Here is a 20,831-nt window from a genome sequence, read left to right on the forward strand (position 1 = left end):
ATTGCCTCGCATCGTGTCTTGGGCTTAACGTCTCTATTCTTAGGTTAAGTGTTCGGTTATGGTGCGTAAGTGTATATAAGAGGAACTTTGCGATTCGAACGTCGCCTACTGAGCAGCACCAATACCAATTCAGAAACCCGATTTTGACCACACTTTTCAAAGCCTAATTCGATTTTATATTCTCTATATTCTATGGTCAATTTCTATCACGTGACTTAGTTTAATGCCGAAAATGAGCATTGAACGTCGGCATGAAAAGGCACCTTTGCTTCGTGATCTCTACTCTCAACAAGTTGGCAATTCTGTGTATATACACATGTGACCCCAATGTTGCGCAGTTTCATAGTGGAAGGATTGTATTATGTCGATATGACTGGTTTCGTAACCTCAATAGTGGCAAACTTCTACTGTTAATTCCTGTTTCGCGGGGCAGAGCGACACTTTTTTTAGCCAGATTTGTTTGTTTCATGAAAAACGCGTCGATTTGTATGTTTTTTATTAATTTTTGTGATTGTATTTGCTAAATTGAATAATTACCTTTTTTTTTCAAGTTATTATCATGGGATCTAGATTAAGGCAAGTTTATTATTACATTTACACGGTTTCTTAACTTCGATTTAACTGAATTATGAAATGTGAATCGTAGTCGTAAGTCGTAAGTGAACAATGTTTTGATCAATGAACTATGACATTTCACGACTCAGTTACGATCATCTTTGTGCTTAGATTCATAGTAATGTTGTTATAATCCTATTTAAGTGAGTCACGTTTATACTCTTAGGTTTATCGTGTTTCCACCAAGCTGAACGAAAGCATGTAAATGATTCAACGAGCAAAGTGAATTTTTAGATTACATTTACGCGGCCTGATTTATGTAAATATTATAACATCGTGGCCGTTTACACGTTCTTTTTACGTCGCTATAGTAACTTAAAACTAATTCTACAATGAGTCGGTAGTCGGAAATCTTAATTTTTAATCAGTCTTAACTTAAATAGGTGACTATGGGCCGGTTGTTCCACCTTTTGATAAATTTTATCTGAGATAAATCTGGTAATCCACACATGTGATTGAGTAATTTTGCTTACCCAACAGGTAAAATTTACCAAAAGATGGAACAACCGGCTCTGTGTATGCCTTCTAACAAGAGACAGTGATTATATCATCTTTGTTTAACATTGGCAAACAATAAAGATGTAAAACTATTGTGTTTTGTTGAACATAGTCATTGATTCATTGTAAATTTGGACTAGGATTTAAGACTATCAATTACCGACTTATTATAGCATCAGCAAATAGCTTTGAGTAACTAGATCAATGTAATAACTTCATTGTAAAATAGAATTTACACAGCATTTAGGATCTGCGCTCAATAAAACAAATATTAGGAACAGAAATAAATATTAAGATTTCAACCTGTCGAATCAGTTACATCAGAATATGTGGTTTCTGGTAGGTTGAAATCTTAATATTTATTTCTATTCCTAATATTTCCTCCATTGTGCGCAGGACCTTAATATCAGTAATAAACATTGGATGTTATAACTTTGGCATAAATCAGGCTGCATCTAAATATAATATATTTTTCCTTCGTATATAGAATCATAGATTCTGATGTAAAGCCGAGTCTATAATGAATCTTTAATCTGTAGTTGATGAGTCAAAAACGAGTCTGAAGGACTCAATTGATGAATTAGGATTGTGGTCTAAATTGGTGAATCAGTAGTTGGTCTCAACTCCTAACTACCTACTATTGATTCATTGTAGATCCTCACTAATGAATTCTTTTGAGTGAGATGTGATCAAGAACATAATTACATATCTTGAAATGAGATAAAAATTTCAAAAGTAAGTAAATTTAGATGAACTAATGGCTGTATTCATTCTCATCTGAGTGCCATCAGGTATTATTTTATTTTTGTTGTTTCCCAAATATTAAATAAGGATAATATGATTCCTAGGAAACATTAAGATGGGAGTTCTCAATGAAATTATAAATATTGTAAATTCACTCATTTTTGTAACTTTTATCTCATTTCAAGGTACATAATGGATTTCTAGAGCAATTATTTTTATATTGCAATCAGATGGTTTTGCAATAAAAAAGATTCTGCTTGTTCAACAAAATCTATTTTATATCTTTATATTCTTGTAAAATTTGCTGTATGTTTGAAAAGATAAAATATAAGAAAAAATAGAATTCAATACAAAAAATATTAAAAATATATTTTATGAATATTGTAATACAATTATGTATGATTATTATTTATAAAATTTTAAACATAATTACTTTTAAAATTTTACAATACTTTCATAACTTGCAAACTATATTTCATTTAAATCATATAAACATTGATGTTTTTTTAATGAAATTTTCAGAGAAAATGTCAAACAACTTTTTGAATGTTTCTGTGAAGTAGCTGCGCCAATAAGGGAGAAGCCAGCTTGGATTCTCCAAAAATATCCCAATTCCTTTTCAGATGAAGAAATACTGAAATCTGTTCCTAAATTTGCATATCCTTGTGAATTTGAAAAGTATGTTAACATTGATTATCATACAATATAAACTATAATCTTTTGTCTTTGTTCTATTATATTTCTTTGTTATAATTTTCTGTTTTAGTTTATTAGTACAACATTTTTCATTTGTGCTCACTAGCATAGATTCAAAATGGACTTTTGGATTCTGCCGTCATGATCCCAAAACAGAAACAGCTTTAGTAGTCTTAAGCGCCCTTCCATGGCACGAAACATTTTACAAGTTAGTCAAAATATATTATTTAAATGCTCACGTGTGTTCAAAATAGATCAAAATATTAAATTTTTCATTGTAGACTTTTGAATCATATTGCATCCTTAACCAGTAGTGCTAGTGGAGAAGATCCCTGGAAATTTCTTGAAATTATATATACTTGTGGGGTTCCAATACCTGGAAACTCCATATCTATTCCTTTACCAAATTCTACAGCGGTAAGTAATTATTAAACTCTATCATGTCATAATTTACTAAACTGTTAAGTGTGTTTAATAAGAAATTTAATGTTATCTGCTGAATACATTGTTTTAATACTTTTTAAAATTTCTTTCAGAATTTTATTTGTCAAAGCCCAAAACAGTTTCAATTACCTAGTATTCCTGAAAATGTAAGTAATAATAATTAACAGTTTAGATGCGGAATATGTTTTATTTGTCCAATTACATACACACAAGCGTGAATACTCGCTCACTAACTCTTTTACTCGCTCACTCATTCATCGCTCACTTGCATGCACATGCGCACACATATGCGCGCACGCGCGCACACACACACACACACACACACACACACACACACACACACACACACACACACACATACACGCGCGCGCGCGTGCACGCTGAATTGAGCAAAAATGATTCTGATAAAAGTTTTTGGATCTGAGAAAGACTAATGATGATAAAATAAATTTTCGGAAAAAGAAACGATTTTTTATCGCACATATAAAGATTATTTTAAAAAATAGGATATATAATATTATTAATTATTGTATATATTACTATTAATTTTATAATAATAGTATTAAGTAATTTTATAATAGTATTTAATATTAATTTTATAATATTATTTAACATAATATATTTTATATAATTTTATTTACACCGGAGTAATATCAGTCCTTTAATTATCTTTGTAAGAGTATAATAAAATTATCAAAAGATCAATAGTTTTTAACATATTAGTTTATTATAGTGCAATTACAATATATGATTATATTTTTTTTTAAGACAGTTATATCCCAAATATGCATTATTCAAGAATGTCTTGAAATTTTCATCTCAAGTAATTTAAATATTAATATATATGCATGTAAAAAATGAACTCGAATTATCATTCCGTTTCTGATACATAATCGATCAAACATTGCAGATTTTTATCTACCATTACAGTTATTTTTGCTGTGATGCGTTACGAATTTAGCCTCGAAATCACATTCAAAAAAAGTTAATGAAAAACAATTTTCAAATAATTAAATTTGTGAGGAAACTCGTGTAACAATATCGTAAATATTTATTGCATGATATTAAAGTTGTGAGTCATTAAAAAATTTTGATTTTATACCTTTTTTCGAGAACTGAGGGCGTCTATTAGATATGGCAATGTCGCACTTTGAAGAATCGACAAGGAGATTATCTCTCGTATTCTTGTCGTTTCTTCGCGAGAGCCGCTTTACACTTTTTTTTTTTGCTGAAATTGTACTTTTGGTATATTTTCCTTTATAACGCAATTGTGCGGACATTTTTTTTCTTTCATGTAAATATATATCTTGACAGATAATTTGTACCTATATTCGTCTGTAAAAATGCGACGTTGTCACGATCTAATTTCTCTTATTTACTATATTACGGATAATTTTCCTTTTTTTTTTTTAAATTAATTATAATAAATTTATTTTATTATGATTTATTGTAAGTATATAAAATACTTCATTATTTTTAGTTATAATAAAATTATTATTATAAAATACTTTATTATTTTTAGATTTTATATAGTGATGCTTTAATTTAGAAACATATTTAAGTCTATCATTGACTCGCATAGTTGTGATATTAAATAACAGGAACTATATATTTTCTCTTTACACTAACTGATTCATCTATTTTGTATATAAAGGTATTAAGATTAATGTTGCATGGAAGAGAAAAAACCCAGAAAAGAACGGAAACGAAAAACATTTCTTCCCGCGCTTTGAGGGAAAGAACCCGTAATGGGGAATTGCTTTATTTGATGTTACGAAAAGCATTGTAAGTGCTTATAATTTATAATTTACATTATATCTACATTAGTAGAGATTCATACATTAGTATTTCTACATTAGTAGATAATCTCTATATTGTAGAATCTACGTTAGTGTAGATTCTACAATATAGGGATTATCTTGTCTGAAGTAAATATTGAAATGAAATAATTAGTTTAAGGTGGTTCTATATTAGTCAAGCTGACATCTTTAAAAAGATTGATTATATCAGAAATAGTGTAGCACAAAATTTAAAACTTGACTTTTTAAAATTCTATTGCACTCTTTTTAATAATTGAATTCAATAAAATTAAAATAATAATAAATACAGAAACACTAATTTCATCAGCGTAGAGAAGCTGAGTTTTAAATGTGGCAACGTTGCATGTTTACTTTCGATCCGCGGTCCCGCGATTTGCTAAGTTAGAAGATAAATATTTGTTATAATATCCAGTTTAAAATATTCTATTACATACTATTTGAAAGAAATTATACGATGTTATAATCTATACAAAACCGCTAACATTCGAAGAATGTTGCCATGTCTACGTCATGTCTAAGCTCGAATATAAAGCGTCGAAAAACAGCCAAATTATATTTTTTTATTCGATCATATTTTAATACCATACGGTCGAGAGCATTACCTTTGCGGCATACAATTAACCAGATAGAAAAAAATTTTGGAATCGATTTGTCTTGTACATTATTAGCTTTCGATGTATAGATGTACAAACTCATCTCGGCTGCCATAAGCGCAATATTAAAGAGTGGAAAATCGAGTGGAAAATTTAATTTTCTTAACGATTACACTCAATAATTACAATAAATCGACCAAGTAAATCGATCCCCCAAACTTTCCTAAACTTTATACAGACTTATTAATTTTATTAAATTAGTTCTATATAAATTTTAAAAATATTTTGTTTTTTTGCCATATTTGAACAAATCACCTTAACGCGCATGACCCGCATTTTCTTTACATATGGCGATACTCAGTTGTCACACGTATCAACTATCTCAACTATCTACAGATCTATCTATTTTTACAGATTCGAAAATCCTTTTCTAAGATTAAAGTATACGCATCTGTGATACATGTCTGTGAGGTGGAGTTTATACTGAGAACAAAAAATTTCGAATTGAAATCTTAAGAAAAATTTTTTGTCGTTCTCGGCATAAACACCACCTCACAGACGCATATTAATGCGTATACTTTAATCCTAGAAAAGAATTTTCGAATCTGTAAAAGAGGGAAAAGATAACTTTTATACAAAAATTACGATTTAGTTACAGACGATAATACAAATGGCTTTAGGATCCTCTTAATATACTTTGTTTTTTATGCTGAATTTTAAAAGTAAAAAATTCAGTAATGACACTTGATGTTTTTATAATTACTTACATTAAAAAATTAACGTTTTTTCCTAGTTCCGGGTTCTTTCCCGACGATTTAAATTTCCCGGAAAATTAACAACACTAAAATTATTTAAAAATTAACTGTTTACACGATAGTTTATTTTTTATGTCAAAGTATGTTTGAATAAAATATTTCATAAATTATTGATTTTTTTAATAACCTTACGTTAATATTTATATGCAGAATATATAACTAGAAGGATATGTATTATGTAAAAAAAGGTTCAGATTATATAAAAAATCATATAATTTCATTAAAAAAAATTTTTTTCTAAAATTGATTTTATTATTTTTTTGTCTCTTTAGAGAGACAAATAACAATAAAATCAATTTTTTAAGAAATTAAGATCATACAACTTTTGTTGGAACATTTTTGCCTATCGGGCTTATATTTTAAACTATTCATCTGTTATTCAAAATGGAACACTATATATTTGAAAATAATTGAGAATATATGTATTAGAAAAAGAAATTTATCTAAAACATAAAATTATTGTCAAATATCTAAATAGTATTATATTATAATAATTTTACTGTTTCAGAGAAACTTGACTGAATATTATAGTGCTGTAGATTCGCATAATATGATGATGATATTCGCATCTATGTTATACGAACGCCGTATTATTTTCATTTCGAAACGTCTATCGAGGTTGAGTGCATGTGTACAAGCATGCAACGCTTTAATTTATCCAATGATTTGGCAACATATATACATCCCTGTTCTGCCGTTATCATTAATAGATTATTTATTAGCGCCTATGCCATTCTTAATTGGAGTACCTACCCTAACGCTTCAGGTATCTATCTATTTATCTATCTATCTATCTATGTATATGTATATATATTTATATACAAGGTTTCTCAAATTTAAATGGCCAACTTTAGGAGTGTTTAGGGAATTGATAAACTAAGAAAAAAATCCTTTAGAGATATCCTCGATTTTGTTTTGTTTTAGAAAAAAAATCACAAAAAATAATAAAATATAATTTTCGAAATATTATTATTTTCAAAGCGAAATATTATTGTTTTCGTATACGATTTTAGCGATAATACTTCAGAGGCAGTGCGAGAACATGAGCGCCGATTTCCAGACAGGAGAGTGCTGGATCGGCGAGTCATTATGTTAACTAAATCAGTGTTTGATTGCAATACGAGCTATCCATACAAGATACAATGCATGCATTGCTACAAGAGGCCAACATTTTGAACAATATCTGCATTAAGGGGGAACATCACTATGACGGCTGAAAAAAGGCTATTTTTATAAATTTTTTTTTGTGAAAACTAATAACTTGTGTGAATTATTGTCTTTATATATTCAAAGTATATACATTTACGAAGTTATTACAAAAAATTCATTAAATAATATTAATATTTCTAGCCTTAGTGCTCATTGATGTCTCGTCTAAAAAAACATAGGCGCTCGTGCTGCGTCTGAACGGGAGCTCTAAAATAAAAAAGTTTTTTTTTATTTTAAAATGTATATAAGTGTAATTTCAGTTAAGCATACTAATTTTTTAATAAAAAATTTTAGACAAAATGGCGCTGTTTAAAAAAAAAGAGGTCGCGATTTTGCGAAAAAAATCGTTACTTTTTTTTATTATTTTTCGAAAACTAGTAATCCAATTAAAAAATTCGTACGCTTAACTGAAGACAATTTTGTTGTAAACATTCTGTCTAAAATTCAAGTCATTCGAATAAAAATTGGCCGAGATATGTGAGCTCAATTACGAAAACGGTTTGGTTTCGAGAAAAACGAGTTTAAAGTTTTATAACCGATTAGTTTATGCAGCTGATGTGCATTCCATCATATATTTACTATAGTACCGTTACGAATTTCAACATAATATTTTAAGGACATTTTTAAGACTCTAAGCATTATAAAAATGCAAAAAAAAATCGATTTTTTTAATCCGTCATAGTGATGTTTCCTCTTAAGCAAGTAACATCGTGAATAAATAAATAATAAATAAATATAAAAATTAAAACTACGTTTTATCTTTTTTTGCTATTTTCTCAAAATTAAACAAAAAAACGAGTAACTCTAAAAAACTTTTTTTCTTAATTTATCGATTCTTTACATGTTTCCGAAATTTGGCCATTTAAATTCAGGACACCCTGTATAATTGAAGAAAATCTATTTGATATGTGAATAAAAAGTAGAAATCTAATTCTTTGGATTTAAATTTTTAATATTAAAATACTTCAATATTAACAGTACCTTTTTAAAATGATAGGTAAAATTAGCGCTGACATACATGAAATTTAATGTTTAGAATTACAAATCGTGGACAGTACAGATCTATCATCCTTAAACATAAACATTTAGTTTATAAAAAAGATGTTCTAAAATCCTCTGTACTGGGAGAGGAGTACTAAATTTTACATTAAGATAATTTGAAAGAAGATAATATTTTTATCTAAGATAAAAATAAAGATAATATATATTTTCTATTAGGTGTTGGAATTAATTCGTAGCGTTTTTAATGAAAGAATGTTATTTATTTCACATGAGCATTAAAAAATACATTAATGAAAGTATTTCCCATCACTTGTAAAACGCTACGAATTAATTCCAACACCTAATAATTATCTGAATAAAAATAAGATAAAGTTTCACAATAGACTATTTAGAATAATCTAGATAGATGTGTGTTGATAGTCATATATTTAGTGACAAAGTATACTTTTTAGATGACTCAATATATCTAGGTAATTATCTACATAATTTTATATAGACTAACCCTATATTTTATACGTATGTGTATATGTATATATGTATATGTATATATATATATATATATATATATATACAAGATGTAACAAAGCGATCATAATTAGGCTAATTTCTCGAAAAATACATTGAAAAATGTTTCAGACAGAAGTTTTTTTACCATTGGTTGTACCATTGGTTTAACTTTTGGTAACGTTGTCAAGGTCAGAGCAACATTTCTCCTATTTTTCATTCTCTTAGTTTAGAGAGCTTAAGAGCTTTTTAAAACACTACAATAAAGAAAATCTTTTTCATTAAAGAAAGCACCATCCCTGAGATTAAAAAATCGGAAATTTTTTTTCTTAAATTTATAATTTATATTTTTAAGAATAATATTTTGATAGAGAGTTTTAAATTGGTATCTCAACTGAATAATCCAGTTAGAATCAATGTAACAAAGCAGAGCTCTGCAGATAAAGAGTGCTTCCTTCCCCCTCCTCCCCCTCTCCAATGATATAAATGCTTAAAAAATGAATATTAATTTACTGTTGACAAAAAGTGAATATTTTTTCTACATTAAAGAAGTTATATTGAAATGTTAATCAAGACAATCAAATATTTTATTGTTAAAATTCATAAATTTAAGTTAAAAAGAAGTCCCCAGATACCACAGTGAATTCGGAAAGTATTCTTCAAGTTTTCTCCTTTCCTAAATTTTTTAGGAATTCAAAGAACACAATATGAATACTTCAAGAAATTTCATGCATTATGTTCCGAATTTCTGAAAATTTCTCAAAACTTTCCCCTCTTTATAGTTACTTCAACGCACTCATGGTTGATATGGTAGATGTATCCTAGACAGCACGGAAGCGAATCGGAATTCATAGAGAATTCATTTTAAAGAAGACATACAGAATTAGAAAAACGAATATCTGCAGAAGTGTTCCCTTTATATCAACAGCTATATCTTATGAATTCAAGGAGAAGTTCTTGGAAGACATATAATTTATAAAATATCCAGTAAAATTTCCCACAAAATTTATTTGCGTTGCATGCTCTATCCCAGATACACAGTGAATTCGCAAAGCATTCTTCAAGTTTTCTTCTTTCCTGAATGTAATTCCTTAGGAATTCATACAAAAACACAATAAGAATACTTTAAAAATTTTCATGCATCATGTTTCGAATTTCTGAAAACTTCTTAAAGCATTCATATAGTGTTCCATCCAAGATATATCAACAGATATATCTTATGAATTCTTATGAAGAAGTGCTTAGAATAGGCATATAGGGTTATAAAATATTCCGGTAAGGCCCAATTTTACAACTCACGGTTAACTCTTAACCGAAATTTATTTCTTATCTCTTCCAATTCTAGAATTGGAAAGAGATAATGAATAAGTTAAACCTCGGTTAAAAGTTTTAACCATGAGTTGTGAAATTGGATCTAAATCTCAAAATCTCTTTGTTTGCGTTACATGCTTCATATGCATGGACTATGTTATTGATCTCGCAGCCAGCTCGGCCACGATTTGGCCATAAATTAGTTTCAAAATGCAGATAACAAGTCCAAAAATAAGAAAACAAAAAAGCTCATCAGCTTGATAAAAATTAAGGATGATGCAACACCAAGCCGAGACGAAACATGTCCGTTCCGATACACACTCGGTAGAGAGCTTCGTGTTTGACTATGTTTATAACTTATCGATCGCGTATGCGTATATTTGTAATTCCTCATGAATTCTCAGAGTATTCAAAGTACTAAATCGCGAAGTATTCATTATAATGAATTTCTGAGGAATACTTCAAGATGAACTAATTGTGGTTAATTCTTTAGATATTCATTTTTCTAATTCTGTATGTCTTCTTTAAAATGAATTTTCTATGAACTCCGATTCGTTTTCGTATAATCTGAAATACACCTATCATATCAACCTCGAGTTGGAGTGACTATAAAGAGCTATTGTAGGAACATATTGGAGCATGCGAACAACCCTCAATTAACTATATAACATTAATATTTTGAATGTGATAACAAATAAAAAATCTTACCGCATGCATTTTTTTGAAGGTATAAAAGCAATATTACCAAATATATAATCCAAAATCCAATCCAATTATTACTATACACTTACCATTCGATAAAGTGTGAATTTCTCATATATGGCGAAGCCCGACAATTTTATACTTGCTTCGAAAAATACTTGTTCGAAGAAATTGTTATAATTATATTATTTTTATAAATATTATTCTGCACGTGGCTGCACGACAATCATGTCTGGCCATGTTTATGATCCATCGCACTTGCAATTTCTCATGAATTCTCAGGTGAATTCCTGGTGAAAATTTTTTTCATAATTTTTACACGAATTAGAACATTTTTCAAAAATACTCAGAAATATACGGAAAGTTTACATTTTCTCTCGGAATTTTTCATACAAATGAATTCTGAAATATTCTGAAATTTCTCACCCCATAATTAAAAAAAAATATTTTAAAATTTTATAGATTTTATAACATTTCATCAGAAATTATACTTACAAAAAATCTTAGAAATCTTACAATATTTCATAATTAACATATATGAAAAATTCTGAAGAAAAAATGTAGATTTTCTGAGAACTGTTCCAATTCGTATAAAAAATGTGAGAAAGTTATAAAATTATATAGAAATTCTAAAAAATTTTATAGAAATTCTGAAAAATTATATGAAAAATTCTGAGAAAAATTTTCACCGGGGATTCAAAGTAGTAAGTCGCGAAGTGTTCATTGTAATGAATTTTTGAAGAACACTTCAAGATGAACTAATTGTAGTCAATTCTTCAAAAATTCTTCAGATATTCATTTTCCTAATTCTGTACGTCTTCTTTTTAATTCTCTATGAACTTCTATTCACCTCCGTGCTATCTGGATCTAGGTTATGCTATGAGGGCAAATCAATAAATTCTTAGAAAATCTGTCAGAGGGCACTCGCACTACTTTTTGACACTCACATTACTTTTTGACAAGTAGCATCTTTCAGCTGATTACTGTCAAATTTTGAGCGGAATTCATCGCTTTATCGGAATTCATGGTTTTATTTTTGTAGATGATTAAAGCGAACAACCTTTATATTTTTTGCAAAATGGAAAAAACGAGTTTCGTGCAGTGATCAAACATCTATATATGAAAGAAATTTAACACTGAAAGAAATCACAGCCGAGTTAGATAATGTTCATAGCACATCTGCACCAGCGTTTGCGACTGTATGCAATTGAGTGAATGAATTTAAATGTGGTCGTACATCCACATGTGATGCACTTCGTTCGGGACGTCCAATTGAGGCTGCTACGCCAGAAATCATCGATAAAGTCCACGATATTGTTTTGACTGATCGACGAGTGAAAGTGCGCGAGCTTGTTGAGGCCACAGGCATATCACATGGCACAGTGATTTCAATTTTGCACGAACAATTGGGTATGAAAAAATCGGCAAGATAGGTAGCGCGTTTGCTCACTGTGGACCATAAGCGCGACCGTGTGACGATTTCAAGACAATGTTTGTGGAGATGTTTCAACGTAATCCAGATGAATTTCATCGATTCATTATTATGGACATGAATCCATTACTTTATACCCGATGAAAGAACAGTCAAACAATGGACTTCACCGAGTGAACCAGCTCCGAAGAAGGCGAAGACCGTGAAGTCGGCCGGAAAGGTGATGGTCACAGTTTTTTGGGATGCATGCGGTGTAATTCATATCGATTATTCCGTCGAAGCAAATGATCAATGGCGATTACTACGCAGTCTTATTGGAACGTTTCAACAACATTTTAAAGAAAAAATGTCCCCATTTGGAGAAGAAAAAAGTGCTCTTCCATCAAGATGCACGGGTTCACACGTGCCCGATGACCAAATTCAACGAATTTCGCTACGAATTGCTTCCCCATCCAGCATATTCGCCAGATTTAACCCCCTGCGACTATTTCCTGTTTCCAAATCTGAAGAAATGGTTCAGAGGAAAGAGATTCATCACCAGAGAGCAGCTCATCGCCGAAACAGAGGCTTATTTTGAAGGATTAGACAAATCATATTATTCGGACGGTTTGAAAAAGTTGGAGAATCGTTGGATGAAGTGTATCGAGCTGAGAGGAGACTATGTTGAGAAATAAAAATGAATCGATTAAACAAAAATGTGTTGCAACTGCACTCACGAGCGTGGCGCAACTTCGTCGCGTATTCACAGCTAAGATTTTGCAATCGGATGACGGGTGACGTTAGACGAAACGCGACAGGAATGCGTCTTCGCGCGGCCTTAAGGAGCGGAATCGCAGAACACAATCGCAGAACAATAGTTGGGCGCCAGGCACGAGCGAGCGTGCCACTGTTTCTCGAAATTACGCGATATTTTCTTTATGTAATCTAACGAGCTGTGAATGTCGACGAGCTCTCAACTGGTAGTTCAGCCTCGGAAATGGTAGAGGGGCGGTTCGTCGAGGATAGCGGATCATTTGGAAGAGCGAGCAGGGACAATAACACCCGAATTAACAATAGCAAAGATAACAAGTATATTGAATAAGTCTTCGACTTGCATTTACATCTGCCGACAAAATCGTGACGATAAGCTCTAATCGAGCGCGATAACGGCTTCACACAGGCCTCGATGCTTTACGCTAGACGTATCAATTTCATTAGATTCTTGCGGCATGAGCTCACACCACACAGGGATACTCTCGCGAATTATACGAACAAGACTTCGCCGGTACACACACACACACACACACACACACACACACACACACACACACACACACACACACGAGGGCAAGTCAATAAGTTTTTAGAAAAACATAGTAAAACACTTTTTTTTATCGATTCATTTTTATTTTTCTTAACACAGTCTCCTTTCAGCTCGATACACTTCATCCAACGATTTTCTAACTTTTTCAAACCGTCCGAATAATATGATTTGTCCAACCTTTCAAAATAAGCCTCTGTTTCGGCGATGAGCAACTGCTCTCTGGTGATGAATGTCTTTCCTTCGAATCATTTCTTCAGGATTAGAAACAGAAAATAATCGCAGGGGGCTAAATCTGGATCGAATATGCTGGATGGGGAATTCGTAGCGGAATTCGTTGAATTTGGCTATCGATGCCGGGCACGTACATATGAATGTCTTGATGGAAGAGCACTTCCTTCTTCGCCAAATGGGGACATTTTTTCTTTAAAAGATCATTGAATTTTTCTTTAAAAGATTATTGAAACGGTCCAATAAGGCTGCGTAGTAATCGCAATTGATCGTTTGCTTCGGAAGGTAATCGATATGAATTATATCGCGTGCATCCCAAAAAACTATGGCCATCACCTTTCCGGCCGACTTCACGGTCTGCGCCTTCTTCGGAGCTGGTTCACTCGGTGAAGTCCATTATTTTGACTGTTCTTTCGTCGGGTATAAAGTAAGTGGATTCATGTCCATAATAATGAAACATCTCCACAAACATTGTCTTGAAATCGTCACACGGTCGCGCTTATGGTCCACAGTGAGCAAACGCTCTACCTATCTTGCCGATAGTTTTTTCCTCCATCACTGCACGAAACTTCTTTTTTTCCATTTTGCACAAAAATACAAAAGTTGTTCACTTTAATCGTCTACAGAAATGAAACCACGCGATAAATTCCGCTCAAAATTTGACAGTAATCAGCTGAAAGATGCTACTCGTCAAAAAGTAATGTGACATGACTCTGCGAATGCCCTCTGACAGATTCTCTAAGAACTTATTGACTTGCCCTTGTACTAATATATAATGTGTATGTATATATATATATATATATATATATATATATATATATTGTGTGTGTGTGTGTGTGTGTGTGTGTGTGTGTGTGTGTGTGTGTGTGTGTGTGTGTGTGTGTGTGTGTGTGTGTGTGTGTGTGTGTGTGTGTGTGTGCAGGGTGTCATGAATATACGGCCCCACTTCTTCCGAGCAGGTAGAGTGGACTAAATAGAGTAGAAAAGTCCTCTACCATTTTGTAATGCTCGCAATAATTAATGAGATATTAACGTTGCTTCTGCTCTTGTAAATCCTACCGATTCTTTAAGAAGACGAGAAAGAGATAGTGGAATAAGTAGAAGCACTATCAGTAGAATTTTGCGAGAAAATTCATTTCATCCATATCGAATGTCACTTCACCAGGCCATGACATTGGACGATCATAGACAAAGACTGATATTCTGTAATTGGATTACTCAACAATTACCTACTTTCCATAGAAGTATCTTGTTTTCTGTTGAGTGCACCTTCAAAAGTGACGGCGAAGTGAACACACATAATCTCCGTTATTGGGCGCAAGAGAATCCACATTGGTATCGAGAAATCGATCATCAACGTATCTGGAAAGTCAATGTTTGGTGCGGAATTGTTGATATGCATATCGTCGGACCATTTTTCTTTGAAGAAAATCTAAACCGTTTTCTGTATGTCGATTTACTCGAAAACGAACTCTCACGTTTACTTGAAGATATTCCACTTCAACTACGTCTAAATATGTGGTTTCAACAGGATGGATGTCCAGCCCACACGTCTGTCATTGCTCGTCAACAACTGAACCGCATATTTCGCGGCCAATGGATAGGTAAATTATGGTCCACATAACTGGCCACCACGATCACCGAATCTTACAATTTTGGATTTTTATTTGTGGGGAAAAATAAAAGACCTCGTATACCGCGAACGACCTACGACTTCAGAAGACATGAAGAACAGAATTCGAGAAGCCATTCAGTCTCTAGATCCTGTCAAAATTCGTCGGGTGACGGATGATTTTCAACGAAGAATAACAGCCTGCATACATGCACGTGGAGGACACTTCGAAAATCTAGACTGAACACATGCGTACGAATAAAGGTGACGGCAAGGGGAACCACCTTAAAAAAGCACCCCGACGAGGTGTAAGTCCGACTTTGTGACCTCCACGTGGTACATCTTGGGTAACGCTGACACAGGCGGCATCGACTGTTCAAGATCTTGATAATTAGGAATCTTTAAAAATCAATGTACACGACTACAAATGAATCTAAAGGTAGAATTCAAATTCACCAGCAGATGGATGCATCATAGCTATGTAAATACCTAGTATTGTTTGAACTATTTTTTGTACAAACACATCCATATCTTTTAGAAGGTTGGTACGGGTGCTCTAAAAGTAACTTGACCTCCATATGACCTCTAAGGGTAATTTTGACCTAGGCTTGATAACGTATTCGGATGTAAAATTTTCCGCTATTTTCATTTGTGATGTCATGAATAAGGGTTTACATTTGTAAAACGGTACTTTGACCTTGAGTTATGCCCAAGGTCGACCTCAAGGTCAAATTCAAGGTCACCATCAGATAGATCTCCCGAAATCCTGCAAATTTTGTCTGAACCATTTTTTTGTACAAACACATCCCTACCTTTTAAAAGGGTGGTACGGGTGCTCTGAGACACCCGGTATATATATATATATATGTATATGTATATATTAGGGTGGTTGTTATTTTAACAATTTTTGAAATTTAATCGTGACATCCTTTAAAATGGTTCAATATTTTTAAAAAATAACATCAGATTTTTTTGAACACTTTTAAGCCATCAAAGCACAGATAGGCAAAAAAATACCTTTGTGGACAAAATTCGGCCGACACTCTAATTTTAACCAATTTTGAAGTCTTTTAATTTACTCGAAATTGAATGAATTGAAAGCCCATTTTGCATAAAAATGGCCGATCCAATAGTCGTTATCGTATAATTTTGATTTGTTCTGCTCACTTCGGCAATTTTCACTTTGGACTGTAATCAAAATTTACGCAGAATAGGCTTTTAATTCATTCAATTTCGAATGAATTAAAAGAAAAATTTTTAAATTGGTTAAGAATTAGAATGTCGACCGAATTTTTCCATTTATTATGCAGGGTCTTGAAATTTAAAAAGCTCTACAAGTTAAATTTTTTGTTGAAAAAACAGATGTGATGCAAGTTCGTGTTACTTCTTTAATTTTTTGTAGTAACACTTGAATGGACAAGCTAACGCAGTTTTGTGATAAACGCAGTTTTGAATAATGTTTTGAAGGAGAATTAATAAATACTACTTTAGTTGCAAGAGAAAATGTCTTTGAATGAATTGCGATATAAAAATTTCATATAAAAAGAATTAAAGCAATTTGGATTAGAAAACCCTTCAATATGAAAAGATATACTATATTTAGGTTTTATTATACAAAAATTAAAGATAGTATCACTTGGATTATATTTTTTATTTAATTTGGTTGATATGGGATTTAACTTGGCACCATTTATTGATATCAAATCTTTTATACAAATGATATTATTGGGAGTACAAATTAGTTCGGTCCGTTTTTTTGTGTTCAAAAATACATTTATTTTTATTTCAAAACAAAATGAATGAACAGATTAATTAAAGCATTGTCTATCGCTGGCTACTACTTTTTCCCATCTCTCAGGCAATTTTCGAATTCCATCTCGAAAAAATGACTCGTCTTTGGAGGCGATCCAATTCGGAGCCAATTTTCGATTTCTGCAGAAGTGAACCGATGACTTGCCAAATCATGCTGCATCCTTCGGAACAACCAGTAATCAGAAGGAGCAATGTCCGGAGAATATGGCGGATGCAGTAAAACATCCCTTTTGAGCGTTTCCAAATATTTTTTTACGATTTTTGCGGCATGAGGCCGAGCATTGTCATGAAGAAAAATAACTTTATCATGTCTTTGCTCGTATTCCGGCGGTTTTTTTCGCAATGCACGGCTCAAACGAATCAATTGTAGCCGATACCGATCGCCCGTAATGGAATCGCCAGGTTTCAGCAACTCATAGTAAACAACACCCTTTTGGTCCTACCAGATATAGAGCATGATCTTCGAACCATGAATGTTCGGCTTTGGTGTTGATGTTGAGGTCAACGATTGACCGGGCTTAGCGTAGTATTTTTTCTTCTTGGGGTTGTCGTAGAATATCCACTTCTTATCTCCAGTCACAATTCGATGCAAAAAACCTTTTCTTTGTTGTCTTTGAATCAGCTGTTCGCAAGTGAAAAATCGCCTTTCAACGTCTCTCGGTTTCAGTTCATAAGGCACCCAATTTCCTTGTTTTTGAATTATTCCTATGGCTTTCAATCGTGCAGAAACGGCTTGTTGAGTTACTCCCAATGATTCTGCAAGCTTCTCTTGCGTTTGATTCTGATCTTCTTCGAGTAATGCCTCTAATTCTTTGTCTTCGAATTTTTTTGGCTGTCCAGAGCGAGGCTTGTCTTCAACGCTGAAATCTCCATCCTTGAAATGTCGAAACCATTCCCTACAAGATTTATTAGTTGGAGCAGTCACCATAAACTTCGACAAGCATTCGATGGGCTTCAGCTGCACTTTTCTTCCAATTAAAGCAGAAAATTAGAACCTCCCGCAAATGCTGCTTGATTAACACAAAATTCGACATTTCAAACACAGTAAAAATCAAGATTTTTGTATGAAACTCAAAGCGATATAAACTGAATATTATTAGCAGATATCTAACCTCTCTGAAAATGCCAAAATCAGCTGTCACTATGAACCATTCACAACAACCGGAGCCATCTTTTGGAAAACGGACCGAACTAATTTGTACTCCCAATATTAGAATAAATAACAAAGATAATACCTTGGTTTATTTTTTAATTTGATTTAGAATTTAATTTGGTTAGTTAAATTTATGTCATTTGGGTTTTAATTTTTAATTTGGTACAATAGTTTTCTTTGAAAAGTAATAATTTTTGACAAAGAGTTGAAGCTGTCGTTACTTGGGTTAGAATAAAAAGACTTTTAATAAGAATATTTTTGAAGAAGAATTAAAACTACTATTATTACTTTGAGTTGGAATAATAAAAAGGTAATTGCTTAGGTTCTATTCAAGCATCACGTATATTCTTACCAACGGCAGTGTCTCACGCCATGTCTTAGCACTGAAACACTATCGTGTCTTCAGATTAATAAAAATATGAAATTCATGTTTTAAATTTATTTTGTTCCCCCATACATACTATTATAAGAAACTTAGAAGAAATAGGCACAACAGAGAAACTATCAGTGTTAGGGCTATGTGACTCATGGTCAGGACGGAAGTTTATCTCCAATATGAAGGAGATTAGGCTTTAGTTCGAATCCTGGAACGCCCTGATATTTCTCTCGTGTTGTCGCTTATTTTACACTATTAATATTTTTTTAATTTATAGATCAATTTTTCCTCGGATAAAAAAAATGCAATAACTATTTTTATTTTTTAGCCAGTTATTTTTTAACAGTTCACCTAATGTTTAAATGAGGCGAATAAGATCTCAAATAAAATTGAAAACCAAGACACGTATATTAGAAAAAAGGAAAATCCAATAAGCGGATTTTTGTGTAAAATGCGCTTTAAAAACTAATGTTAACAGTATAGAAAGTGTAGAAAGTGTAATACAAGGGAATTAAAATGTTTAACGACATGAAACAGGACACGAGAAATGGATTCTTATCGTCCACTATCGTAATGATGATAGCAGGTTAAGAGAATCCTAAAGTTGTTTATATTACCGACTAAATGCAATAATTTTGGTATAACAATTACTTTTTTCCTTGTAAATTTGAAAATCATTTTCAAGGATTAAAGCACATGCATTAATACATGAGGTAGAGTTTATATCAAGAATTACAAAAGGTTTAAAATGAAATCTTCTTTATCATTTCTTAGTCTAATATAGCATTAGAGCTGTGTCAATATCGTAACAACATTCGCTTGATATAAAAGCTTTGCAATCTGTATTTATGAAATTGTGGTCCGCAGACACATAGTTCGCATGAACAAGCAACGAGTTCTTGGAATTACACTTTATTGCGACAAATTTATTATACGAAAATTGACACGAATGCGATGTATCATAGTCTGCGTGAGATATTAGTATAATAGTATATAAAAATATTGATGCGCTGGAAAAACAGCAACATTTGATAACCTCATCGGAGTTCAGACTTCACTTTAAGATCCTCTTAAAACTTGGTGAAAATATTTCTTTTATGGAGGCTTAACAATCGACGTATAGCAAGTCTAATTTGGCGTGAATTCTGTTATATTGTTTTTGTAGAACAATAGCATTTTAATTAGATGTCTAATAATAAGTCTAATTCTCTAAAGATTTTTATGTTATTTATTCATGTAAATACTATTAATTTTTGAATCGATTGAAGGGCTGAATTCTATAAGAGTACGCGTAGATTTCGCGGTCTTTTTAAGTATTAGGTCGAGTCATAAATAACTTCCGTTTTTTTTATCAGACATTTATTTTGCTTCCATTAAATAATAAAGTTATATTAATTTATTATGTATTCACCAATATTATGTATGACCTTCTCCCATCTTCCTGGCAGCTTATCAATTCCTTCCTTGTAAAATGTAGTTGGTTTGGACTGGAAGAAATTTGGAAACGGAATTTGGTAAATCAATTTCTAACTGCCCGATCGCTTATTAGACCTTCACCGTATACACTGCATATTTTGTCAGCTGTCGCCTTAACATTATTGCCCTGTTTAAATTCCCAAAGCATCACATGACGAATATGCACTTTTTCACTCTCCACTTTAGGGATTATGAACAACAGTTTAATGAAACGTGCACCACACAAAACAGTTGTCAGAAGACTAACTGAACCCTTATCTATTTAGTGAAAGCAAAAAGCTTGTTTGTCCCAGTGACTTATAGTGGGTAGATACGAACATAGATGCTATCTAGCCGCATCGGAAGTTATTTATGACTCGACCTAATATTATCCGCCGAGTTAATTTTAAACATTACTTTAATTTTGATTTTGACATTTGATTCTCGTAGAGAATTTTATAGCACATTTTTTCTGTGTTTAAACCAAATTTATAACTTTTTTGTTTT

At 32.1% G+C, this 20,831-nt stretch overlaps 2 protein-coding genes across 7 annotated transcripts in view; both read left to right on the forward strand.

Moving 5' to 3' along the window:
- The first annotated feature begins 222 nt into the window (after positions 1–222).
- The window catches only part of LOC105148133 (DENN domain-containing protein 1A), a 59,430-nt gene continuing 38,821 nt past the window's right edge, over positions 223–20,831 (forward strand). For 2 of the 6 annotated variants that reach the window (XR_015546491.1, XM_087410679.1), the window contains exons 1-7: positions 226–486; positions 552–576; positions 2,380–2,535; positions 2,624–2,761; positions 2,835–2,970; positions 3,090–3,143; positions 6,734–6,991. Coding sequence is in view for 5 of the 6 variants with exons in the window: in XM_087410679.1 (XP_087266805.1) it covers positions 252–486; positions 552–576; positions 2,380–2,535; positions 2,624–2,761; positions 2,835–2,970; positions 3,090–3,143; positions 6,734–6,991 (1,002 nt within the window). In the remaining variant the exon portion in view is untranslated. The other 4 variants (XM_087410674.1, XM_087410668.1, XM_011059647.2 and 1 more) reach the window with 4 other exon arrangements.
- On the forward strand, positions 14,711–19,295 carry LOC147910845 (uncharacterized). The gene is made up of 2 exons (XM_087410719.1): positions 14,711–15,362; positions 15,448–19,295. Exons 1-2 carry the CDS (start codon positions 15,067–15,069, stop codon positions 15,491–15,493), a joined length of 342 nt encoding a protein of 113 aa, XP_087266845.1. The 5' UTR covers positions 14,711–15,066; the 3' UTR covers positions 15,494–19,295.

The sequence above is a fragment of the Acromyrmex echinatior genome, chromosome 1, assembly GCF_024713525.1.
Source record: "Acromyrmex echinatior isolate Ae372 chromosome 1, ASM2471352v2, whole genome shotgun sequence".
Lineage (NCBI taxonomy): Eukaryota > Metazoa > Arthropoda > Insecta > Hymenoptera > Formicidae > Acromyrmex > Acromyrmex echinatior.